Source organism: Dendronephthya gigantea, unplaced genomic scaffold (assembly GCF_004324835.1).
Source record: "Dendronephthya gigantea isolate DGI-Jeju-01 unplaced genomic scaffold, DenGig_1.0 000029F, whole genome shotgun sequence".
Lineage (NCBI taxonomy): Eukaryota > Metazoa > Cnidaria > Anthozoa > Malacalcyonacea > Nephtheidae > Dendronephthya > Dendronephthya gigantea.
This window is the reverse complement of record NW_021163039.1, coordinates 1,284,890-1,308,529: the sequence shown is the minus strand read 5'-3', so window position 1 is coordinate 1,308,529 and position 23,640 is coordinate 1,284,890. Positions and strand designations below refer to the sequence as shown.

Sequence of the window (23,640 nt, the reverse complement as noted above, 5' to 3'; positions counted from 1 at the left end):
TTATCCATATGAATATGGATCTGCTTGAACCGCTTCTTTGCCACTGCACAATGCTTTGATTGATTAAAATTCATGATCGTGGCGACCGGAGAAAATAGTTTCAGTTGCCCTTTAGGATTTCAAAAGAAAATACTTTGCAAGCGAACTTCCCGCAAGGGTAAATCATGAAATGAAACTGAAAGGACTGTATTTTTAGTAAAAATTTACCCCAAAGGTAACAAGATCGGTGGGCTACCATTTTTGAGCACGGTTGAGGGGACGCCTATCCTCCTCAACTATGAGCTGAAAGAGGGGGGTCCCTTCCCCCAAGTACGCCCCATTCACGTCACGTCATTTAATGTCTATGAGGATAATTCTCCTTAAATTTTTTCCAAATTAACCCATGAATGTAAGTAATTGATTAATTCCATTCCCCTTTGTTAATTACTTTTTACTTCCAGGAACCATTGCCCCGGTATCAGCAATCAACACTGTAGATCTGACTTCATCATCGTTCGCAATAAGATGGTCACACCCTCCTGGAATTTCCAATAAGAATAGACTCTCACTAAAGTACATTGTTTGTGTGAGAGAATCTGATGCTGTTGGCCAAGTTCATAACGGAAGCACCACGAATAATATCATGAACGGTGTTGACAGTAAGGTCAATAACAAGATGGTGAATGGCATTTTGATCGTGAAGAACAATAGTATCGTTAATGGTACTGAAGTGATGCTCACATGCGAAAAGATTATTGGTGATGGAATTATGGTCAACTGTAAACTTGTAAATGGGAGTATGGTTGTCAAAAATAGTAGTCTGGTTAATGGTACTGAAGTGATGATCGCGTGTAATTTGGGTAATGGTAGCCTGGTTATGCTGAATGGTATAAAGCATACTGGTGTTATGGTCAATTGTAAGCTGGTTGGTTGGCGTTTGATGGCAGAAAACAGTAGCCTGGTTGATTATACTGAAGCTACGATCATGTGCAGTCAGGCTAATGGTAGCCTAATAACAGTCAACATGACTAGTGGTACCGACGTTAACTGCAAATTGATTAATGGTAGTCTGGTAATGATTAACAGTAGCATGGAAACTAGTGTTTTGGGCGATAATTGTACAAATGTTGGTGAGGCTACTTTGTACTCTAAGACTGGCCTGAAGCCCAGCACAGAATACATCGTGAGTGTTAAAACACAGTCCCATGCTGGGTTTGGTCCTAAAACTGAGAAATATGTCACTACGATGGAACAAGGTGAACATCTCCTATTGATCACTTGATTTGGTTCGTTGGGTTTCCCACAGCTAATCGCAAAAGTCGTAAACTCGTTTTGAAAACTTGCGTCTCGTTGAAATAGGATTAGTTAAATAAAAAAGCGCACCAAGCCTGTAGAATGTTCTTTGTGATGAGTTAAAACGGCTTTATTCTTCAAAAATCTCTAGTATTTTATTACTCGACTGTTCTATGATGTATCTTGAAATCACTAGCTTACCAATACGTAAGTATATATGCAAATCTTCACTTAAGTATTTAACATTTTCGTAGGTGGACACATAATCTATGTCGAACTGGTCTCGCGTATCCAGGAGGATGTCATGTACCGCCACGATGCTCAATCTCATTCCAGCATCACAGTTGGAGAACAGCGGCATACCTTTGATCTACATGGAATGCATTTTATTGTGCTTGACCCGAAAACAGGTATACCCCCAATATATAGATATGATATCTTTATGATGGAACACACATGTACCCTATGTTTATATTACAGTCATTTTCCCTTACGTCCCCACAATTTGTTTTGTTAGGAGATGCATGATCTCTAACGTGTGTTCCCAATATATTTCTCTAATTATGACAAGATGCTTAGAGTTCTGTTTGACGCCTTGCTTAAGATTGAGGGATGGGTTTAGTGCGATAACCCTAGGAAAGATTCAATCTGGTTGAACCAGAGGTCTGGCAAGATTCTTACACATGACCTTTTTATAGGTTCTCAAACTATGCAGGGTTCATTCAACACCCACGACCATTCTTCCGCAAGCACACAAATGGCAGGATTCTTATCAACCATTCCCAAACCCTCGATCATTTTAATGGTGGTTTATTTCCAAGCTCACGACTATTACACGGCTGCTCCTCTCTTATCTCTCTGTCCGAACGCGCTTTTGAATTACACCAGTCGACAATCCTGGAGCATGATTTGTCTCAATGGCTTCGGTACCTTGCCTTGGGTGACGTCACTCACGTCCAATTCTGAGACGGGGCCAGCGGTAATAGAAACTCATATACTATTACCTAAAGGTGAGTGCTATGAGTGTTTTTAAAATCTGAATCCAGTCAACTATAGATCCACTAAAATCGACTTTGTATTTCAGAACTCAAAAATGCACCAAATTTAACCAACGTGGTAGTAACAAGTGCTCGCTCCTTTGAACTAAACTGGATTGCTCCAGCCACTGATAACTACACTGGCGGGATTTCCTACTACGAAATTTGCTACCAAAAATCAAATGTTCCTGTAAACGGAAGCTGCTCCCTGGTATCTGCGGGCAGTGATGTTTTGCAGGCCACTGTTAATCGCCTGCATCCTTATCAGCAATACAGAATAAGGATACGGGGGGTTGTGGCGCTTGGATATGGACCTTACTCAAACACAATTATGGCAAAGACCCATGAAGCAGGTAACGGGGGGGTGAGTGAGATATATATATATAAAACATATTAACAATACGGTCGACACTGAAACGGACCCACAGCTGTCATGCGCAAACAACGGTTTGGGTATAATTTCAGCAGTAAATAATGGTTTTGAACCCTTTCGATTTTTTTACTGGCAATTGAATCTGAGCCACCAATATGTACTACCGGACTAATAAGTAATGGTACAGTTGAAGTTATTTCTTCAAAATGCCTCCCAAAGTCGTTTTTCCGTAACGTCTTGTTGTATTGTTCTAGCCTTATAGCCATCAGTCGTCGTTCCAGTGTACATAGAGTTCATTGGTCTAATGGAACAAACTAATTATCCTCATAAATTGTAACAAATCTCTTAATTGCAGTACCAGCTAAAGGTCCATCAAGGATATACGTATCTAAAGCAAACACCTCCTCCATCCTAATTCGTTGGACTCTGCCGTTGGAGAAACACAGAAATGGCATAATAAGAAAGTTCAGTATTTGTTACGAGCCATACCGACGCAGGAGCCGCTGTTATAAGTACATCAACAAAAACCTCACCGACCGCTCGTACTTTGTTGATGGTCTAAGACCGCATTCCCTGAATACATTCAAAATCAAAGCTGCCACAGCCGTTGGGTTTGGCCGGCCAAGCGTTGCTTATCTGAGATCAAGTCAAGCCGGTGTGTAAAACCCATGGTGTATGTTAAAAAATTAACTGCTTCGAAATTAAAATTTGCTGCAGTAAAATATATTGACTAATTTTGAAACTCGGGGTGGGTCCAACACTAGTGCATTAATTTGCCTTACATAAGAAAACAGCTAAAAATAATCACTTCGTTTTGTAATGCAAGTTAGTGCACTGGCGCTGGATCCACCCCTGGTTGAACCCGTTGCAGGAATAAAGTTGCCCCAAAGCTAATACAGGGCAGCGAAACGTAAATTGTTTCAAATTTATTCAACTCTCCAAATTTTCTCCACACGCCTAGCTCCTGATGGCCCACCAACTGACGCACGTGCGACGCAGGTGGAAGCCAAGAGCATTTCGTTGTCATGGTTGCTTCCAGCCGTCGAGTTGCGCAATGGATGGCTCGTCAAATCCAGCGTTTGTGTCCGCGTCTACAATACCTCACCCGGCCATTGTCAGCAACACATCGAGCTGGAGAAATATGCTGTTAGGCACACGGTCACTGGTCTGAAACCTTACACTAAGTATGCTTTTGAGATATCCGTTGCCACTAAAGTTGGGAATAGTCCCACGGCGTTGGTTGTTAGCGAAACACTGCAGGCAGGTAAAGGACGGATGAACTGGATAAAGCATAATTTCGGTCTGACGAAAACTCTTCAAGGACACTCTGCGGCCGGTTTTACGAAAGCTGGATAGCGCTATTCACCGGATGGTTTTTTTAATGCCTCCAAAACTGTCCTTGTTCGGTCTAACCTGGCCAAATTCTTAGCATTGCCTAATTCAGGACTCTTCTTAATATTTTTAGCTATAAATTTGTAATTTTTATTGCTTTTCAAGCATTTTTACAAAGGTTGAAAAAATCGGTTGTATAAAACTGTTTAAATACATTTTGCATAACTTAGCATCAAATGTGGTATAGCAACTGCCTAAATTAGACAAAACACTTCTCGACGTTTCGACCTGAGGGCCTTCGTCAGGAGAGTTAGTAACTCTCCACATTTGGTGCTAAGTTGTTTGAAGACGCTGCCACGCTGCTCCCTGGTTATATTGGAACTTATCTACATTTTGCATAGTTAATCCTAGTTTACTCATGACTTTGATTGGCCAATTCTGACCTTAACTACAGTTAAAAGTTAACTCATAAAATTGATCTTTTACAACTGGTCCCAGGTAGAAAGCGCTAGCGATCCAGCCTTTGTACGACCAGCCCCAGGTTGAAAAATACATAAAACTAACAGGGTCGTGTTGTTCATTTCAGCTCCTTCAGGCCCACCGGCAGATATACAAATCACCAATTACACTCATAACCGCATCAACGTTACGTGGTCGCCCCCAGACCATACGGAAAGAAACGGTGTGATCACCAAGTATTGGCTCTGCATTAAAAACCAAACGTATAAATACTGTTTAGAAAGTGGCGTTGTACCACCCAACCAGACATCGTACGTCTTCAACGGGCTGAGGCCGTATCGAGTTTACCAGCTCTTGCTTAGAGCGGCCACCAAAATTGCTTTTGGTCTACTAGGGAAAATAATCCGAAGAACAGCCCCGTCAGGTTTGTTTTGAAAACTCTTTACCAATTCACATCTCTCAAAAGTATGACTGCATTGAAAGTAGAAAGAAAAGTTGCATCGTGTAACACAGCCTTTGCATGATTGACGATCCGTTTCAGAACCCAGTGGACCGCCGACAGAAGCAAAGATTAAATATGTGGACGAATCAACGATAGGGTTTTTCTGGTCCCCGCCCCACCCGGAATTACGGAACGGTATTATCATCCACTACCGTGTGTGCATACGGGAATATGGCCCCAACTTTGCCTGCATCAGAACAGCAAAAGTATTGGAAGGCAGAGGAAGGCGGAGTTACGCCTATGGGGGCCTGAATCCGAATAAAGAGTATGTTGTGGTGATCAGGGCTGCGACCATTGTGGGCCCGGGTCCTCCTGCTTTCGTACAGAAAACTAAAGGTGTGTCTGTTTTTAATTCACAACCGATTGTCCATCGTCTTTGCGATTGCTCTTTTTTGTAACACAAACAGCTGAGCCAAAGAAATCATATCACCTCAATGGTTGAGTACAAATTTTCTTTTCAAAAAATACCTAAATTATTAGTCAGGGCTTTGACTAGTAAGCAATTAAACAGATTTACCATTTAATCTTATTTAAGATGGCTTAAGGTAAAATTTCCATTCCTAGAAGGGTATTTTGCCCTCATCTTTGAAGGCAATTTGGACCCAAAATGAGGATCTTGTTTCGAATTTATTTCCCATAGGAGAGTGCGATCTTCCTTTATTGCACAGCGGTGACTATGTGAGCGAAGACAGTTTTAGCGCCAGTGGTTTTCTCGGTCGGGGATATGCGCCTCACCATGCGCGTATCGATGGCTACCGGCCTTGGTGTGATAGCGGCCTGAAAAACAACACCTTTGTGCAGGTTGACTTTGGCGGACCTTTACGAGTCACTGGCGTGGCCACACGACGCCACGATGAGCATTGGAAGAGTTGGGTTTCGTCCTATGAAGTTTCGCATAGTCTGAACAACGTGAACTGGCAGTATGTTAATGTCAGCGGCAAAACGGTACTTTTGTTAGCACTTTATGTTAGCACAATAGAATAGTATTTTGTGGTTAATAGATATAGTTCGCTTTCAAACTGTAAGTATCGTCCCAGTGATCCTTTGCGCACCCGTGTTTACCAGCCATTTTGATAGACGCAGAGTTTCAAAGGATTATTGGTATAACTCTCATTTCAACTCTTGCATGTGATCCAAAGCCTCTTCAAGTCTATCTCTTGTTCAGGTAGTTTATGGAAACAACAAAACGATTGAGGGAAGACTGGTGACGTATTTCATCGATGAACCGATTTTTGCTCGCTTTGTTCGGTTCCGTGTTCTCGCTTTCGTCGGGCTCCACCCGTGTATGGGAGTTCAGATCTTTGGCTGCGCACCTGGTAGGTAGACTATCGTATTCCATCAAGATATATCAAGAGACAGAGGTTTAAGGCTTAAAAGCAGTTGTACAAATACCATTTTTTGGGAGGGAAAGAGGAAGCGTTTTCTCCAGTACCAGGCCCAAAAAGGTGAATGTATAATGTGTTACAATATGATGAATGTACGATACTCGATAGTTATGAAAAAATCTCTTCAATGTCCTTTATCTTTTGATCAACTGTTCGTGTAAATTCAGTGTTATGTTGAAGACATTGTTACTGAGTGCAATCCAAGATGTCTGAAATGTACACTTCACTAGAATGCATGCAATCGGAAGTTGTTAATAAAGGTGAATAGGGGGTTACGACATTTGTTGTCTTCACGCTATTCGATCATTTTCTTGTCGTATTAAATTCTTACATGATCAATTACACCATTCGTATTCCATAGCAATTAGACCAACAGCTGCAGTTCTTCACAAGACAGCCTGGTCCATCCAGGTCTCGTGGCAACCATTGCCTTCAGTGGTAGACAACGGAATGATCTTTGGCTACAAGATTTGTCATAAACTGAGCTCGTCAGATGAACGTCGCTGTGCTTATGTTGACCATAATGCTACCACGTATAATGTAACAGAGCTGATTCCACACACCAATTACGACATCGAGATCTCAGCGGGAACTGTAGCTGGATATGGGCCACCTGTGCTGCTTAGGGACCAGACAAATCAATCGGGTAGGTTGTTAAAAATGACTAGGCCCAGTCCTCTGGTCGATTGAAAAATTGCCGAATAATCATAAAACAGGTTTTTTTATGTATTTCGTCCTTCCCATAGTACCAAGCGGTCCTCCGCGAGATCTTCGAGCTCAAACTATCACAGGAACCAGCATAGAACTGTCATGGTCAATTCCACACAGAAGCCTTGCCAATGGAATTATTATATTTTACGGTATATGTTATCAAGAAGCGAGCTTGGAAACAGACTGCGCAAATATTATATTACTTCCGGGCACGCGCCCGCGTCACAAGATAAACGAAGGACTGCGGCCGTACACAGAGTACATGTTGGTTGTCATGGCAGCAACTAAAATCCCCGGGTGGAGCCCCAAGGCAGTGCTTTATAGCACAACTCTTCCAGCAGGTACATTGAAAAATGTGAAAGATGACTATTACTAAAATTTTCCTAACCTTACAAGGGCTCTATTTCATTTATGTTACAAGTGACAGATTTAAGTATTCAAGTTTTAGGCTAATTGTAGGGTGGTTTTTTCGGTAATGTTTTTCGCCAAAAAAATGCCTATTGTCCAGATTGTCTATTTCAACAACTGTGCACATCTAATGCTTCATATATAATCCTTTTGTGACAGCTCCGTCTGGGCCACCAACGTCGATGTACGCAGTTCGGGTCGCGGCGCGAATCCTGCACATTTTCTGGAGACCTCCCGAAGCGAAGAAACAAAATGGCGTCATCATTGGTTACCGCCTGTGCATCAAGGAAAAACGCTCGAGGGTCCCGTGTAGGAATTACGTCACCTTGCCTGAGAAGGCGATGAACATGTACAGCGTCGACGAACTGAAGCCTTACACTTTGTATAATATACACGTCGAAGCCAAGACCGCAATAGGTTACGGTCCAGCACGATATTTAGACCAACGCACTGGAGAAGCAGGTGTAGAAAAAATGCTTACAATTTACGGAGTTTCTGTTGTTCTATGGTTTTGTAGATAGAGTTATATGTGGTCTTACAGCAATCCCCTTTACGAATAAGTTGTATTAGTTAGGGCTGTTTTTTGTGCGTTGTAATTTGTTCTGTTTAGCTATATTTTATCTATATTTTGACTCTGACCTTTTTTACCTTAAGCTCCTTCAGAACCACCAAGGGTGGCAATTAAGTCCGTAACCACGAGTTCCATCGAGATCACGTGGTCTCCTCCCGAAAAAGAGAAACGAAATGGCGTCATTGCCCTGTACGAAGTGGAAGTCTTCGAGGAAATGGCGGGCTCGAAAGTTGAGAAAATTGCAAGATCCCTGGCGCGTGATAACAACACGTCGTGGAGGATCTCGAATCTGAGTCCGCGCACTGATTATATATTTCACATTAAAGCTGGAACCGCTGGAGGATTCGGGCCAGCGGTTATCATTCACAAACGCAGTGAAGGTATGCTGTTACCATGCAATAGGGCCTTAGTCAATCCCTTGACTGTAACCAGCCAGTCTTAGGATAAAGTTGGATGAAGATGAATAATTCAATCACAATAAAGTTTGGACCGTCAAGCAAATATTCAAGAAAATATTCTTTCAAAGTTCCTTTTTTGTGTCGGTGATGAAATGATTTGTGTTTTGTAGGTCATGTCGCACGAACAGACAAATCCAATGACGATAGCAACAGGGGTAATTTGTTTTAATTTTTATGCTTGGTATGTCGCCAACAACTAGTTCGCTTTATTCTTACACAGATCTAACAATAAAGATTGCAAAATTGCCAGCTTTTGCGTTCAGGGCAGAAAATGAATTCGATAATTAGGGGGGCGGATGCATATTCGTATATTCTGTTCTGCCCGATGTATTTCTCTTGAAAACGCCCATGCGTGATGCGTTTCAAATCCATTGAAGGTCTGCATTAAAGGCGTTCTGTAACAGGCCTATTCGTCAGCTTGCCTTAAGGGCTAGTTTCGCTTTGCGCCATATTTACACCCAAGGGCGTAGGAAGCATCCAGAGGTTGAGGGGGCACCAGCTTCTAGGGGCACTTTTGGTTAATAAAAATGACGGTTAAAATGGTTAATAAAAAAATATATATATAGGGACGGTTTGATTCAGGGACCGCCGACCGCATAGCATTTTTCGTATTTTTTGGGCTTCGGACGGCTAGGGGGGTCCGGGGGCATGGTCCCCCGAGAAAATCTTGAGATATATGCCTCTGAAATGGCCGCAAATCCCTCTCAATTTAAGGATTATTGGGAAATAGTAGATACTTTTTTCTTTCTTTTCGCTTTCCAAAAAGGCTTTTTTTTCACAAAAAGGGCACTTTTGGTCCCTTGAAAAATCTTGGGGGGGCACGTGCCCCCAGTGCCACCCCTTCCTACGCCACTGTTTACACCAGACATTCTTGCGACTGTTTGATTGTGTTGTTCTTCATTAGGTAAACCATCCAGTGAAATTACAACTGGTGTATCTATCTTGTTAATAATAATGGTTGCTGGTTTTGTTCTCAGTATTATGTGGAATAAAGGAATGCTTCCAAACACCAGGTAGTTGTACTCTTTGGTTATAGCCTGCGAGTTGCAATTTTACATCTAACTTTATAATGTGTCATTGCGATCTTGATTGCACAGGCTGACCCTAGTTTATTGACTAGCCGCGTAGTTCCTAGTTAAAATTGCGTCGTTGTTCACGTAAGTGGCCTAAGTACTTTTGGTTTTCGCGGGAAGTATTTGTCCAATTTCTAGTCGTGTTTTTCCTCCTCTTCAGGGCGAGAAGGCTGAAGATTGAGTCAAGAAGACGGAGAAGACGTGCGCGATGCCGTAAACGAAAAAGAAAGGAAATAAGGTTCCATTACTGAAAACTGACATACACCAATATGAATTTAACACCAAGATACTCCTATGACATTATCACATCACTGAGATTGTTAGGATTACAACTATATAAACACTTTCCACATTCCCAATCTTTGCTGGTCAAACCACTCAGTGTAGGATTGTGACAATTCCCTTATTTTTTTGGGGGGAAAGCGGTGTGGTTACAACCTTATTACATTTTTCCAAGGGCGTCTGGTGTTTCTTGATATATTTGTAACTTTCACTTTCTCAATATTTCATAGCGAGTCGGATGGACTGGGTTCTGCGTACTCTGAGCTCGACGACTATCAGGATGCACCAGTGAGAAAACAAAAAGGTATGTCAATGAAAATTTTGCTTAGGAAATTATGAATGCAATTGTTGAAATTCGAGCGACTTTCCTAACACTACCTTACGTTACTCGTAGTGCTGCAGGAACATATTTCAGCTGATGATTTGTACGGAATGACCAGAGGGGACAACTATACTGTTCGAAATCAAGATATTTATGGAAACGCACTGCAGGATTCCTCCAGTCATGATATTTATGTTACCGCAACCCGACAGACTGATGTTTACAAATCCTCTGATATCGGGTCAATCGGTGTTGATGCGCGACCTAAAGGCGTGAATACCGTCATACCACCTGTTGTGCCAAAAAATACAATAATACCACCTGTTATTCCATTGGAAGCAACGCTTTCATCTGTATTCATCAAACTACCTTTCGATCCCAATTCAAGTACAAACAAATCATCTACTGTCTCTTCGAATCCCAAGCCTTCCACTGCACCACGTAAGAAGGATAAACGCAAGCAAAAATTTCCAAATCCAAAGTTACCCTCCATTGTCCCTCAGCTATCAAAATTCACTTCAATAATCGCAAAACAAAAGATATTGCCTACAGTAAATATGAACACTGCTGGTGCCGTTTCCAGAAATGATATTGCACGTTCAGATTTCACGCAAGGTCCTGCAGTTTTGACGCAAGTTGACCACAGTTATGGTACGAAAAGCTACGATCAGCCATCCGACACTCAGACTCTGATCGAGTCGTTCTATGAACCGAAGTATGCCGCTGGATCAGGAACGGATATCAGCGGTGATATGCACGTGTCTCCAGTACCGATACTTCGCACGCATACACAACAAATACGCAGTTACCCAGCATCGCTCCCACCTATGACATCGAGTCCAATATCGAGTATTCCTATGAGCGAATCAGATCGCAGAAGGAGCACACACCATCATCCAAATATGCCGCGCTATTCCGTCGATTTCGGTGGGTTACGTAACCTGGTTAATCCACCTCAACTGCAACGTATACCTTCCTTTTCTGAACTTTTTTGAACTATTCCACCTCCACAAGGAAATTAAGAATGGACGTTAGCATGCTAGACGGGCGCGCAAATTGAAATGTGCGAGACTTTGCATATACGCGTATTTATACTGATTTTTTGGTTTCGCGAAAGTTCCACAAAAGCGGGTTCATGAAAATATTAAACATCTCAGATTAAAATTTGGCCAAGATGTACAAAATAAAAGAGAGAAATGGTGACGACACTCGTGGTTTTTTGGCATCGGAGTTTTGTTTATGCAATCTTTGCTGCACCGATATCTTACACATTCATTCACATCTATCAAGTGGAAAATTGTTGTTTTCACATCACAAAAAATGGTGGATTTAAGCCCGTTATCCACTAGACGAATTTCATAGTATTCGCGCGACGCGAAGTGATATCTGAAATCCAGTGATTGATTGTAGAATGTAATTAGCATAATTTGCTCACTGTGAGTAGCTGTGTGACCGCCCCGCTTTCTTCTACGCGGAATTTGATTGGCTCTTTAAATTTTAGCCGAGCATTCGAATTTTTAGGCATTTAGCGGAGAAAAATATTATATACTAGATTTTTATTTCTTTTAAATTTGTCTACAAAATTCTCACGAAATACAATGGCTAAGCTGTCCAAACGTCAGAGGAATAAACAGAAACAAAAACAGTTAAAATCCAAGCGAAATTGGTCGCTACAACGTACGTCGAAACGGAGAAAGGCGAACGTTTTATACAACAACAAATCTTCATCAAGCGATAAAAATGGCCACGGCAGGATAGAATCTGAACAAGAACCAGACAAAACGGTTTCATCTAGAAGTGCTAAAAGGCTTGCCAGTTGTTTGATAAAATCTTTGAGCAATACGGCTTCGAAACCAGTTCATTTTCTTTGTACATGCATGGTACTTTGTAATCATAAGATTCATGCAAGTTTAGATGTTGTAAATCGAGGAAAACAGAACGTTCATAGCGCTATTTCATATTCAATGGCCAATGGATACTCGAAGATTAAAACGGTAATGTTCATAAATTTTCAAAATATTTTTTTACTAGGCTATCCTCAGTACATGAACTTAAGTATAGTGTCTATTGTGTATGCCTCATGAAACTCAATGCTATCATTTATATGGACATCCATATAAATATTAATGGTTATTTAATACCCAATTGTAAATAAGGTATGGCCTATAATAATAAGCTGCATAAGTCTTAAAAGACTTGTGTAAGTAGTTAAGTTGCAATAGCCTAATTTAGGCTTAACTTTCATGAACATTTCATGAACATATATTTCAGTCGCTTGGGAGCAATTTTGCTGTTTACAGCTAACTAGCTGGATAATGCAGGTTGACCTTGAAATAGCTGGAATGTAGATGCCAAGTATACACCAAAGATAAAATGAGGAGTAGTTAGTCAGTAGTCTGAAATCTTTGAAACAAAGCTACCGTCATGTCTACAGTTTATGTCAACATATTAATTATTGCTTTTGATAAATAATTACTCAGATCTTCTTGTGCTTAGCTATTACTTTTTAGCTTGTTGAAGGACACCCTTATGCAATTAGCTGTATAGACATCATTCATTTGATAATTTAGCTGCAGTTTTACTCACATGTATAAATTATAGCCCCCATAATGTGTTTGGTATATGCTTATATATAGATGGTGGGTTATGTTGGTGATACAGTGTTCCCTATGAGGCCGTACAAACGCAAGTTAGATGAAATATCCAGCAGGCTGGAAGAAGTTGAACGAGAATTAAAAAGACTAAAAAGGGATGTGACAGATGTATGTATATATATTCATGAAGAAATTATAGGCCAGACAGAAATCTAGACTTAAAGTTGCTATAGTTCAGGTATGGGGCAGTTAATATATAATTGTAGATATTTAATAAGTTATTGACTTATTTACAGAATTCAAGTCACCATCCATCAAGCACAATGACTTTACCCAGTGTGTCCTCAGGTGTTCCTGCACCCCCCTCATTACCACCACCTCCTCCCCCACCCCCTCCCCCTCCAGTGTGCAAACCACCACCAGTTATTACATTCAAGAAAAAAAAGGTGGGCTAATAATAACATGTTTCATAAGACATAACTAAACTTCCATGCAACAAACCCACCAAAGGCCACCGGCCATCACTGTTGCCTATAGCCCCTCTCCAAATGTTAACCAAAATATTACTTTCAAAAGATTTAACTAAAAAATGCGTCGAATGAGGGAAGTGAGAGAACTTACCTCAGAATGCGATATGCAGTTTTCTGTAATATAAAGCCGTTTCGCAAACTCAGTTGCAGTCCATATCATCGTAATATATCTTGGCATTGGTGAAGTTCAATCGAACTTAATCTTTTCCTAATTCGCCTTGACAAGCCGTCCTTTTTTGTGGAAAGATAGCGACATGTCGATAATCGACCAACATTCTCTTTTATAATAGCAAGAAGAAAATAAGATGGCGCCATCTAGATCTGAAAAACCTTTTTGGCAAGCCGCACTATTTTTGTCAACAAAGCCGCCCCAAAGGCAAAGGCATAATTCCCGAATGAAAGCGACATACGCCGATATCAACAAGCCAGCTCTTTCGCATGACGAAGATATATTCATATTTTTTGCTGAAAGCTTTTAAATACCTATTATTTTTTTGCTGTCACAAAAGTTTGTCAAAAAGTGGATATTCCTCCCCAATATTATTAATCAATCTATATATTTATCGCATGCAAAAAAAGTATTATATTTTCGATCGACATGGCGCCATCTTTATTTTATCAAAACGAATTTTCAATCGCTTGATTCTCTTCCGAGCTCAATACAAACCTTTTCACATCATATTTTTTTTAAAAAAATGTACTTTTCCTTCAGGCAAGCAAGCAAGACGAAAAATCCAGCGACCCTGCAACAAATGTTTGTATATCTCTTGAACAACTGACGAGCGTTAAATTACGAAAAATAACACGCGTAGAAAAGCAGGAAAAAGAAAACATACCGGCCTCCCCCGTGAAGTTTGGTCTAAGGAAACGTTCCAACGGGAAATTTGTGTCACCCAGCCGGGGGGTTGACGCGAATAATCATCCATTTATAACGTTGAAAGATATTCGAAAAGTATCTTTACGAAAAACACAAACCAATGGAAATAGCGCTAAAAAAAGGTTTGTTGACTTTAGTTCGGTTAATTCTCTACAAATTGAAATGTATTTATTGGTAAAATAATGCAAACAATTCATAACTTTCTGAAAAATTCGAATTCCGACGGCTCAAAGAGTCGACAAAAGAAGAAATTTGGAAAAAGCATTCAGGTTTCAAATTAATTAAGCCATATTGGGATTCGAAATTCTAATTATAATAACAATTTGTAAATGTAATTTCTCAACCTTGCTTCAAAGTCCCTTTCTGTTTACTGCTACTGGTAGCTAATTGTCTCCAAGTGGTTATAATTTTAATGAAACGAAAGTCATGCATTGGTCGATTCGAAATGTTTTAAAACGAATTTTGCGAGAAAAAAATTAGTTGACGCAATATTCTATAGCAATGACCTGAAAAGGCAGAATTCGAGGCAGAATTTTTAATTCCAGAATCTTAGACTTGACAATTGAAACCCGTACGCGATCACACAAAAGACCAATAGACTAACCGAGACTTTGTCCTTTACCCAACGACAGAAGCCCATCTCGCTCTCAAATCGCATTCCTACGACACAACTTACGAAAGGTTGAAAACAAGCGAAGTCCTGGTGGAACACCCGCGAATAACAAGCCACAACAGTGTTTTGGTGATGGGTTGACGCCCATTATGACCAGAGCGTTACAAAAGAAGTTTAAGGTACCAGGCATAGCAATTTTTGTGAAGTTATTTAAGAACCGTACAGAACTGTTCCACATATAGCACGTTGCTCAATGCCAATGACCTACTTCGCCTGCCTTGATCTCGTAATTATCCCGGGGCCGGGTCTTCCTTTAACTTTTCCAATCGCAATGGCGTTCTCACGAAAAAACAACATGAATGTAGTTTAGTTTCCAATTTTAAATTTAAATTTAATAATTGTTGTAGTTCGCCAATCCACCCTCTCCTTTGGACTCGTTTAATGAAACCAAGAGTTTTATGGAAAAGGTAAGTTAAAATTGAAACTCTATGTTGGTGGTTAAGAACGTTCTCTTAGTCGCTGCTAAAGCTCCCTAATGTGGCAGAGAATGCGACTCATGGGTCCTTTAGTGCTAAGCTCACAATGTAAACATTTTGTTCACATTTCAAAATTAACTGCTATATTCATGCACAACCTCGTTCTATATTCATTCAAAATGATGTATTTTGAAAATCAGACAACATTACTGCCATGTTATATAAATATGAACTAATTGGTTTTCATGTTTAAAAATTCGAAATTCAGGATGTTTGGAAAAATTTCGCCAGGCTACCAGCAGGCTCTTTATATTTTGCCGGATATGATAAAAACCGGTGCGCATGCAGACTTTTCCTCAAATTTGATTTTCGAATATTTTTCGTTGCAGAGTTTCACCCAAACCAGTCCATGTTCGCCACTGACACGACTGCAAGCTATGAGGTAAAGCGTTCAAAATGAGGTTTCCAATAATTCCTTGGTATTGCAAGGTAGTCAATTTTTAAAATTGTAAATTTACAATGGCGATTCCAAATGACAAATTTTTCTTTTTGGATGGACCGAATTTTACGTTTGCAGCCAAATGCTCGGGCTATAATATTTTAGGCGGGGGTGCAGGGAAGGGTATAGGTTATAGCCACGCCGGGCCAGCCAGCCGTGCAGGGCTGACCACTTTGCTGGGCTGCATATAACATGATGATGATATATGTGGCGGGTGACGGGGAAATCTTACGCGGACTTATCTGTCTCATATATCTATGAAACTTAGACACTTCTAAGAAGGAGTTAGGTCTCTGGCTGGCTGGAGATGGCTTGAAATGTACCGCGAAATCAGGAAAACATAAATGCACTGAGATAAAATTAGACTGGATTTCTTTGTCGCATTCGAAGTCGGAATGTTAATAAGCCGCCATTTTAGGAGTTTCAAATTGCTGTATAGAATGAGTAATCATTGTATTGCTCAATAGATAATCCAAGCCCTTGTTTGTGTTTTATGAAAGTAACTGTTGCACTTTTCAAATTGATGTTCAATGTAACTGGTTTCAGTTCACTGAGCGTTATACGGACGGATTCATCGCTAATGATCCATCGACACTAGAATAATTTAATTTATAACGTAGCTACTAGTGTAATCAATAAAACTGATATATTGAATTTAAATTGATTAGATTTGCGTATCACAGAATCATTGTCAGTGACACATGTCACATTTTGCGCAGCATAACATTTGGCCGGTATTCCAAAGGGCATTTTTTCATAAAGCAATACCGTCAATCGAGGTCAGTTTGAGTGATTTCGCCATGTTCAGGAGCGATTTAGTTTTTTCTCAAAAACAAAATCGCTTCTAAGAAGAGCGATATCGCAACTCAAAGTCGCTTAATAATCAACTACCGTCATGCATTGCGCGCTTGAAAGCTAAAAGAGGAAAGGTCTATTCCTCTTGAAATTAAGATAGCGGAAAGAAAGTCGAATCTAAACCCACTGGCAACCGCGCTCTTGCTATTTCTACAAGAAACAGACATATCAAAACTTCATTTCATTTATTTATGTCAACTACCAATTAAAAAAGTCTTGGAATAATTCATTCTAACTTCAAGGTTAACGTTAAAAATCTACTAATTCACCAGCGTCAGTCAATACACAAGAAGGCAGTCAATATATTCACTGCATTTATAAAACCTGTGGTTTAAACTACACTATACAAGTCTCACTCGCCTCAGCCCTCTTCCTCGGGTTTCGCTTCAAAATCATCGGCAGAGGCCAGTCCTAGAACCAGGTCGTCCATATTCTCGATTTCTTTATCGACTTGCGCGCGTTTGTCGTGCAAAGATTGAAGGTCGCTTCTTATACTGGCCACGATATTTTCATTTCTGACTACATCACGTTCTGCGTCCTCTGCTCTCGCCACTGCCTCTTTGAGTTGCTCCTCTAAAAACCTAAGATGAATAATAGGTGCAATTATAGTACCTCTATGCTCCCCCCCTCCCCTTCTGGTGTATGTGATGTTGTGGCAATGACGATGATAGAGGGCTCCTGCGGTGAGCTAGATATGTTGCTGGAGTGACAAGTTCGCATACTTTTCGCTCTGGCTTCAAAAAGGATAGGTCCTAATGCTAATTCCTAGCTAATCTCGCAGAAACAAACCTCAGTTTCTCTTCAGCCTCGATTTCGCGTTCCGCCGCTTCATTGTCGCGGTCTTCGAGCGACCTCAGTTCTTCGCCATTCCTCTCGATCAAGCTTAGGAGGCCCTGTTCTTTCGCATCGGCTGCATCCGCCTTTTGGCACGCCTTATCGAACTCCCCTTCAATGACTTGCAGTTTTCGCTGTGTCTCCATCAAAATGTGGGCATGTTCGTGAGCTTGTTGCTTGGCAGTCAACGCTTCTTCTTCGATCGAGATGAGCTGATCGTCTCGTTCCATCTCGGTTTCTTCGTACTCCCTGCGTTTCTCATCGTCGTCCAAGGAACGACCTGAAACCAATGAATTATACGGTTGTTCGAAAGGTGGATAAAGTAATCCACTGCGTAGTGACTTTTTCAACCGTCGTAAAAAAGCTTTGAAAAACGATAAAGCTAGTTAGATTGATTTTATACTCGTTAAAAGTATTTTGACTTCAAAATTGTGAAGTTCAATCTTGGCCATGCCAAGTGGTGTAAATTTTTTTTAATGTTTGAGATAATCACTATCCAGTAGATAGTGATTTTTGTGAGAACTTTTTCCACCTTTCGAACAAATGGCCTCTGGAATGCTAACAAGTGATAAACAACATGACTCGATTATCAAGCAACTTTGAGTTGCGATATCGCTCGGCTGGTCTGTAACTACATCCCTGTTAATAGCAATAAGCAATGTGAAAAAAAAACATTCTCCCCACCTTCGTGATGAGCCAGTCGTTCTTGTTTCTCGACTAAATTCTTCTTGGCTTTCTCCAAGTCAAACTCCAAAAGTTTATAACGACGTCGATAACTTTCCGCCTCTTCTTCGGCCTTCTCGAGTCTAAACAAGTTTATTATGTGTAAAGAGATTTATGCACAGCAGAATGATGAAATAAAAATCGTATTTCACTGTGGGAACTAATTTCATACAATTTGATTTTGACGTACGATGTTTTTCACGTGTGAAAAATTGCCATACACGGCTTTTGATTGGACGTACGATGCTCTTCACACGTGAAACATGTCGTTTGGGCGGCAATTTGTTTACATTTTTTTTCAAGATGGCGTCGAAATACACGAATGAGATTCAATTCTCATATTCAAGACATTTTCACATTCAGCACATTATAAAATCTTCCGAAAAGAATATCTAACTTCTATTGAACAAAATTACAAAGAAACTGAACGGTAATAAACAAGTTTTGATGCATAAAATTTCGATTTTTGTTCCTCGTTGTGTTTTTTTTATTAAAAGCATGTCGTTGTCAAACTCATCTCTATACACATTTAATAAACAAATTACTTCATGGTTGGCTCGTTTGTATGATTTTTATAATGTAATCGTTGTGAAGAATCGCAAATCACTCGTTCGTTTTGCGATCCTTAACAACTCGTGCATAAAAATCGTACGCACTCGCCAACCATGTAAGTAATGTCTATTTATCACACTGTAACCACCGGTTATTTAGGGGGAGGGTGCTTGGAATCTCATAGATACTATAACATGATCGAAAAATGAAGTAACCAGATAAAGATCACTATTGACGGTGACCAGTGACCGACCAAATTTGAAGGCTACAATATGTACCAGAAACGCACCAGCCGCCTGGACAAACTTGCCCTCTCTAAATTACCCCCATTACGACATTTCATATCACGTCATTGTACTGATTTAACCTATAAGACTAAGATATTTTGCAAGTATCAACTTGCAATTTGCCATAAATTATATGATTCTGGCAAGCATTATAGTCTTATTATGCTTTAATATTATCATGAAAGGTCATATTGGGAAAGGTCCATTAATTGACCACAAACATCTACGCAATATAAATCATTTCTCAAACCTCTTAAACCGCTGCAATTCCTATTTATATCAACGTGTTTCCTCGTTTGGGTACTGACGCCATATGTTCTCTATGTTCTCTGAGCTACACTAAGGTTAAGACGGCTGAACTAGAGGCGGCGTGTCGACTGTCTTCAGAAACCTCCCCAGGAGGTTATTCTGACACATTATCCGTTAAATGGGATGGTAGGGTCACGTGACCAACTGTTTCGAATCCTACCAACTGTTTTAGTCATACCATTAAAAAAGCCCTCTTTTTTAGTTGTCATTTCAAAACACGAAGGTTTTTTGACAAATTCAGCTCCTCTAAAAGCTAGTTCGAAGCAAGCAGTGTGAAACAAATCCAAATTGTGTTCTACAACTATTCCTTTTTAAAAAGTGTAAACAGAATTCCAAAGAATAGATTCGAATTTCTGTTGACATGTTAATGTCGCAACTCGATATAGAAAATATTTTAGGATTTTTGAGAATACCGTCTGGAATAAAAAAGCAAATGTTTACCTCGAGTCTGCCTCAACACGAGCTGTTTTCGCTTCGTGATATCTGTCTTCAGCTGTATCGATATTTTCCTTCAATTTTACCAAAGTATCACGAACCTTGTCTAAACTCTGTTGTTTTGACATCTTGGACGAAATATACAAGCAGTTATTCTTCGAACAGAGGAGAATTCGAACCAGATGCACTCAAGGCCGGGACTCGATAGCGTGTGTGTATTGCCTAGCTGCGGTAGCTAGCTAAAAAATGTCCCCTTTTTGTGCAGAACCAGCAGGAAGCTGTTTATACAAAGCGCTGAAGTACAATGCCTTTTACATAATATTTATCAATTTAGCCTAGCACACGACAAATGTCTGCTGTTTCAAAATATTAGGACGAAAGAAAATATCTGCGATGTTTTCAGACATTTGGGTGGTATGGCTTTCTAGAAAACTTGCGACAAATTTTTTTTTCAATAAATATTTTAACAGACAGAAAAAAGGTTCGTATCGCATGCATTACGGTGCAATGTAAATTTACTGATGATCATTGACTATGGTATAGATTTTGTGTCGATTTTAGTCGAATTTTAACTGAAAACGCGCTAAAAAATTCTAAATTATGCCGCAAATTATCATCCATTTTATTTCTCATCAAGTCTTAAAACTTTCAGTCTTAAACATGACGTCTTTGAAACGTTATTTATTATTCAAAATTATCCCCAAATCCCTACGAACAAAACCTCGGCATGCATGGGTGTAATTGACATTACGGACGGGAAAACATGGTCGCTAAAAATTGATCTTTGACGTGGAAATATGTTTTGAACTGACTGGCGTGTTTAAATGGTCCATAATCCAGTAGAATTTGTGTGGAAATGCTTGCTTTTGGATAAAATTTTGCTTGGAACTTGGTCACAGATGATTTTGATATTTTCAGATGCTGATTAGGTTTCCTGGTGTTTTTAGCGTAATCAGCGTGATTCATTCACCGCTGTTCCATTCATATAAACTCATTATGTAATAGTAATTGAGTATAACGACTTTTATCAGTTTCTGCATTTAGCCCGCATTTTAACGGAACGTGCACTAGAAGATATCTTGGCCAATTTCCGTTGGAATTTTCGGTAACATTTGCTCAATTTCTAACGCGAATCCTGACCTAACTTAACTTTAACACTATTACCGTAACCTTAATACTATTAGTCTATTATTTCACCCATTAGATAGTGTTATTTTTGCTACATTGTACCATATTGCAATTTGTTTCTTTGATTGTAAGCTACCGCGCCCGCGGAACCCTGTGGCTTGAGAAACGTCGTGTAAAATTATTTTTACTAAACATTCGTTCACTTAACACGTTGCACTTTTCAATTTCTCCCTACCAGTCCCAAATTCCCAACAAACCCAGCTCAGGCTTCTCAAATCGCGCGAAGCAAAATCTGAAATCCGTTTTTTGTTCTGCGAAATTATTCATCATGGAAAACGGGCTTTTGTGTGTAAGTATGAAAGTATATGAAGTTCTCAGAAACTCTCCTGACTTCGAAGGCCTTTAGCTTACGAAATATACGAAATTCAATACGAAGTTGTTAGTTACCAGTTGAAGACTCCCTGGTTATACAAGTTTTAAACACGAGTTCTTTTCAAGAGAAAAAATCTTTATTACTCATGTCCTTGTCCATAGTTATTTACATATACGTCAAAACAAATATATCATGCAATATGCATTCATTCAAGCCTCGATTTCATTACGAGCCCCAGTCTTCCTGATTCATCCGGTTGACCTCATCGTGAAGCATCTTGGTCTTTTCGCGCCAATAGTTGACTTGATCCAAGATAAACTCCCGTTTTAACTCCAGTTTCGAGATGCTTCTTAACGCATCCTCCGTGCGGTCATCAATGGCCTCGATCTGATTCACCATCGCCTCGATTTGCTGCTCTTTTTCCAACTTTCTTTCAGCGGTCTTCCCGCCTCGTTTCTCCGCATGCGCCATCTGTTGCGCGCTTTCTTTGTGAATCTCCTCGTGCTCCTGAATGTCCTCGAGTGCCACGTGTATGCGCTTAGTTACCGCCTCCAGATCGAACTCTCTCATCGCCAACGATCGAGTGGCTTCGCTAAATTTTCGGTTGGTCTCGAAAAGTAATTCTTTGGCATCTTTGCATTTGTCTTCAAGCTCTTCAAGCTCTTGGACTCTGGCCGACTCGCGTTCTTTGAATTCTGCTCTCCAACCCTAGAGTAGTAGATGAAGTTGTCAATTCCACAGCAATGCTTAGAAATTACACATGGTGTAGCCCCCCCCCCCCCTCCTCAAAAGGTGTAGCTTGTGATTATATTGACCAACCAGCAACTCAAAACATATGGGCTAACAGCAAGAACAATTTTTGTAAAATCCTTTCTGCATTTGACAGGAGACATATTTGCAATATCAGGGGCTAAATTTGTTTCACATGTTTGTATGGGTGAGAAAACAAGTTAAACTTGAGGGAATATTGCAAAATGCAATGTTTTCACAACATTTTTTCTTAAGACATACTACTTGATTAGGTCTAGGCTAGGCCCAGACTGAGGGCCTTGTAACACTACCATAAAGCTAACCTTGTACACAGGGTCTTTTTACCTCTGTTCCACAGTCCACACTGTGGCAAAGATTTTGCGGCGGTGGTCTCTCCCCCCTCTAACACAGCAAAATTACCCTGGGTACAAGGTTGCCATAAAGCCTGTCTGTCAGGCCTAGTTTAGACCACCTATTGTACTGGGTCAGAAATGTGCATTGTACTACAAGTCAAAACTAGGCTTTGGTCTGTAGTGTACGGGAAGGTTAAACACAGCTGCCCTAGCCCAGAGCATAAGTCTGAGGTTCTACGGAACTTTATGTCTGAGGTTCCACAACCTGGCCAGCCACTGAGCTATATTTACTCTTGTAAATTCTATTATATTTTTTTTATACTTGTGAATTGTATCATGGAACAACACTAGGATTTTAAAAGAGCTTGAAATAAGGTTCTTACACAGGGTTTGTGCTAAGGTTAGGATAGACGTAAAGCAACAAAACTGACTTCGTGAATAGGATTTTATAGTAACTAGACTTGTCAAAGTCCTGCTGACTCAGCTTTCATATCACACTTCGCTATGATGTGGGAACACTCCCATAAAACCTTTCAATAATTGATTAACAACCTTATTTTCTTGTATCTCCTCGTTCGCTTCGCCTAAATCTTCCTTAACCTCGCTCAACGCTTCCTTTTTTACTCTAATGCTCTCCTTTGTCTTCGCGATTCTCGCTTTCAACAGTTCGGCCTCGTGCATTGCTATGACAGTCTTGGCTTTAGGCTCGTTCAGACCATCAACAGCCTTCGTGTGCCGCTCTTCGGCATCAGAAATCGCCTCTTTCACGGCGAAGTATTTCGCTTTCAATATACCCACAACATCTCCTTGCTCGATGAGAAGCTTGGCGTCCACCGTTTCGCTCATCTTACGCACAAAAATGCAAAATATTGTGGAAAACTTATCTTTGTTTATTTGGAAACTGTAACAACAGTTTTTACTGCAAAGAAATTTGCCACCCGAATCCAAATCCAGTGCACGTGATCGCTTGACCTGTGTTCAGTGCTTCCACTTTCAAATTTAAAATTTACATCAAGCAAAGCTGGAATTCCCATAAATTGAACAAAAATTCCACAAACAACATGTTTAAATTTCCATAAAATTTCCACGAAAGGTATCAAGAAAAGGCAGTATTTTTTAAGGCATTAAAGTTGCTTTCTTTTATTTTCTAATATCAAATTAACAATAGTGTCCCATAATAATGCCAACAATTACTAAGTTATAATATTCTTGTAAGTTTGCATGGAGACATCACATAAATAAGTAAATTAGCTTGTAGGCACTGTAA

At 40.1% G+C, this 23,640-nt stretch overlaps 4 protein-coding genes across 6 annotated transcripts in view; 2 read left to right on the top strand and 2 right to left on the bottom strand.

Annotated features, from left to right (window-relative positions):
• Nucleotides 1-11,318, top strand: part of LOC114524000 (protein sidekick-2-like) — a 38,974-nt gene extending 27,656 nt beyond the window's left edge. For all 3 annotated transcript variants that reach the window (XM_028545096.1, XM_028545095.1, XM_028545097.1), the window contains 19 exons: nt 441-1,235; nt 1,527-1,682; nt 1,971-2,282; nt 2,357-2,662; nt 3,038-3,337; nt 3,644-3,946; nt 4,601-4,897; nt 5,015-5,311; nt 5,616-5,920; nt 6,141-6,291; nt 6,722-7,006; nt 7,107-7,412; nt 7,639-7,941; nt 8,134-8,430; nt 8,619-8,663; nt 9,413-9,521; nt 9,742-9,819; nt 10,094-10,167; nt 10,258-11,318. In XM_028545096.1, coding sequence (XP_028400897.1) covers nt 441-1,235; nt 1,527-1,682; nt 1,971-2,282; nt 2,357-2,662; nt 3,038-3,337; nt 3,644-3,946; nt 4,601-4,897; nt 5,015-5,311; nt 5,616-5,920; nt 6,141-6,291; nt 6,722-7,006; nt 7,107-7,412; nt 7,639-7,941; nt 8,134-8,430; nt 8,619-8,663; nt 9,413-9,521; nt 9,742-9,819; nt 10,094-10,167; nt 10,258-11,180 — 5,642 coding nt within the window. In that variant the 3' untranslated portion in view covers nt 11,181-11,318. The remainder of the gene's footprint in view (nt 1-440; nt 1,236-1,526; nt 1,683-1,970; nt 2,283-2,356; nt 2,663-3,037; nt 3,338-3,643; nt 3,947-4,600; nt 4,898-5,014; nt 5,312-5,615; nt 5,921-6,140; nt 6,292-6,721; nt 7,007-7,106; nt 7,413-7,638; nt 7,942-8,133; nt 8,431-8,618; nt 8,664-9,412; nt 9,522-9,741; nt 9,820-10,093; nt 10,168-10,257) is intronic.
• A 408-nt stretch (nt 11,319-11,726) lies between these two features.
• LOC114524068 (proline-rich protein 11-like) lies at nt 11,727-16,365 on the top strand. The gene is made up of 7 exons (XM_028545183.1): nt 11,727-12,179; nt 12,822-12,947; nt 13,076-13,225; nt 14,022-14,308; nt 14,819-14,978; nt 15,207-15,266; nt 15,665-16,365. Exons 1-7 carry the CDS (start codon nt 11,784-11,786, stop codon nt 15,719-15,721), a joined length of 1,236 nt encoding a protein of 411 aa, XP_028400984.1. The 5' UTR covers nt 11,727-11,783; the 3' UTR covers nt 15,722-16,365.
• A 434-nt stretch (nt 16,366-16,799) lies between these two features.
• On the bottom strand, nt 16,800-20,006 carry LOC114524051 (tropomyosin-like). Its single transcript, XM_028545162.1, has 4 exons — nt 19,776-20,006; nt 18,148-18,269; nt 17,419-17,743; nt 16,800-17,210 (listed from the first exon to the last, which is right to left on the bottom strand). Exons 1-4 carry the CDS (start codon nt 19,895-19,897, stop codon nt 16,991-16,993), a joined length of 789 nt encoding a protein of 262 aa, XP_028400963.1. The 5' UTR covers nt 19,898-20,006; the 3' UTR covers nt 16,800-16,990.
• A 1,378-nt stretch (nt 20,007-21,384) lies between these two features.
• LOC114524041 (CAP-Gly domain-containing linker protein 2-like) lies at nt 21,385-23,301 on the bottom strand. The gene is made up of 2 exons (XM_028545151.1): nt 22,926-23,301; nt 21,385-21,978 (listed from the first exon to the last, which is right to left on the bottom strand). Exons 1-2 carry the CDS (start codon nt 23,217-23,219, stop codon nt 21,496-21,498), a joined length of 777 nt encoding a protein of 258 aa, XP_028400952.1. The 5' UTR covers nt 23,220-23,301; the 3' UTR covers nt 21,385-21,495.
• Nucleotides 23,302-23,640: the final 339 nt, after the last annotated feature.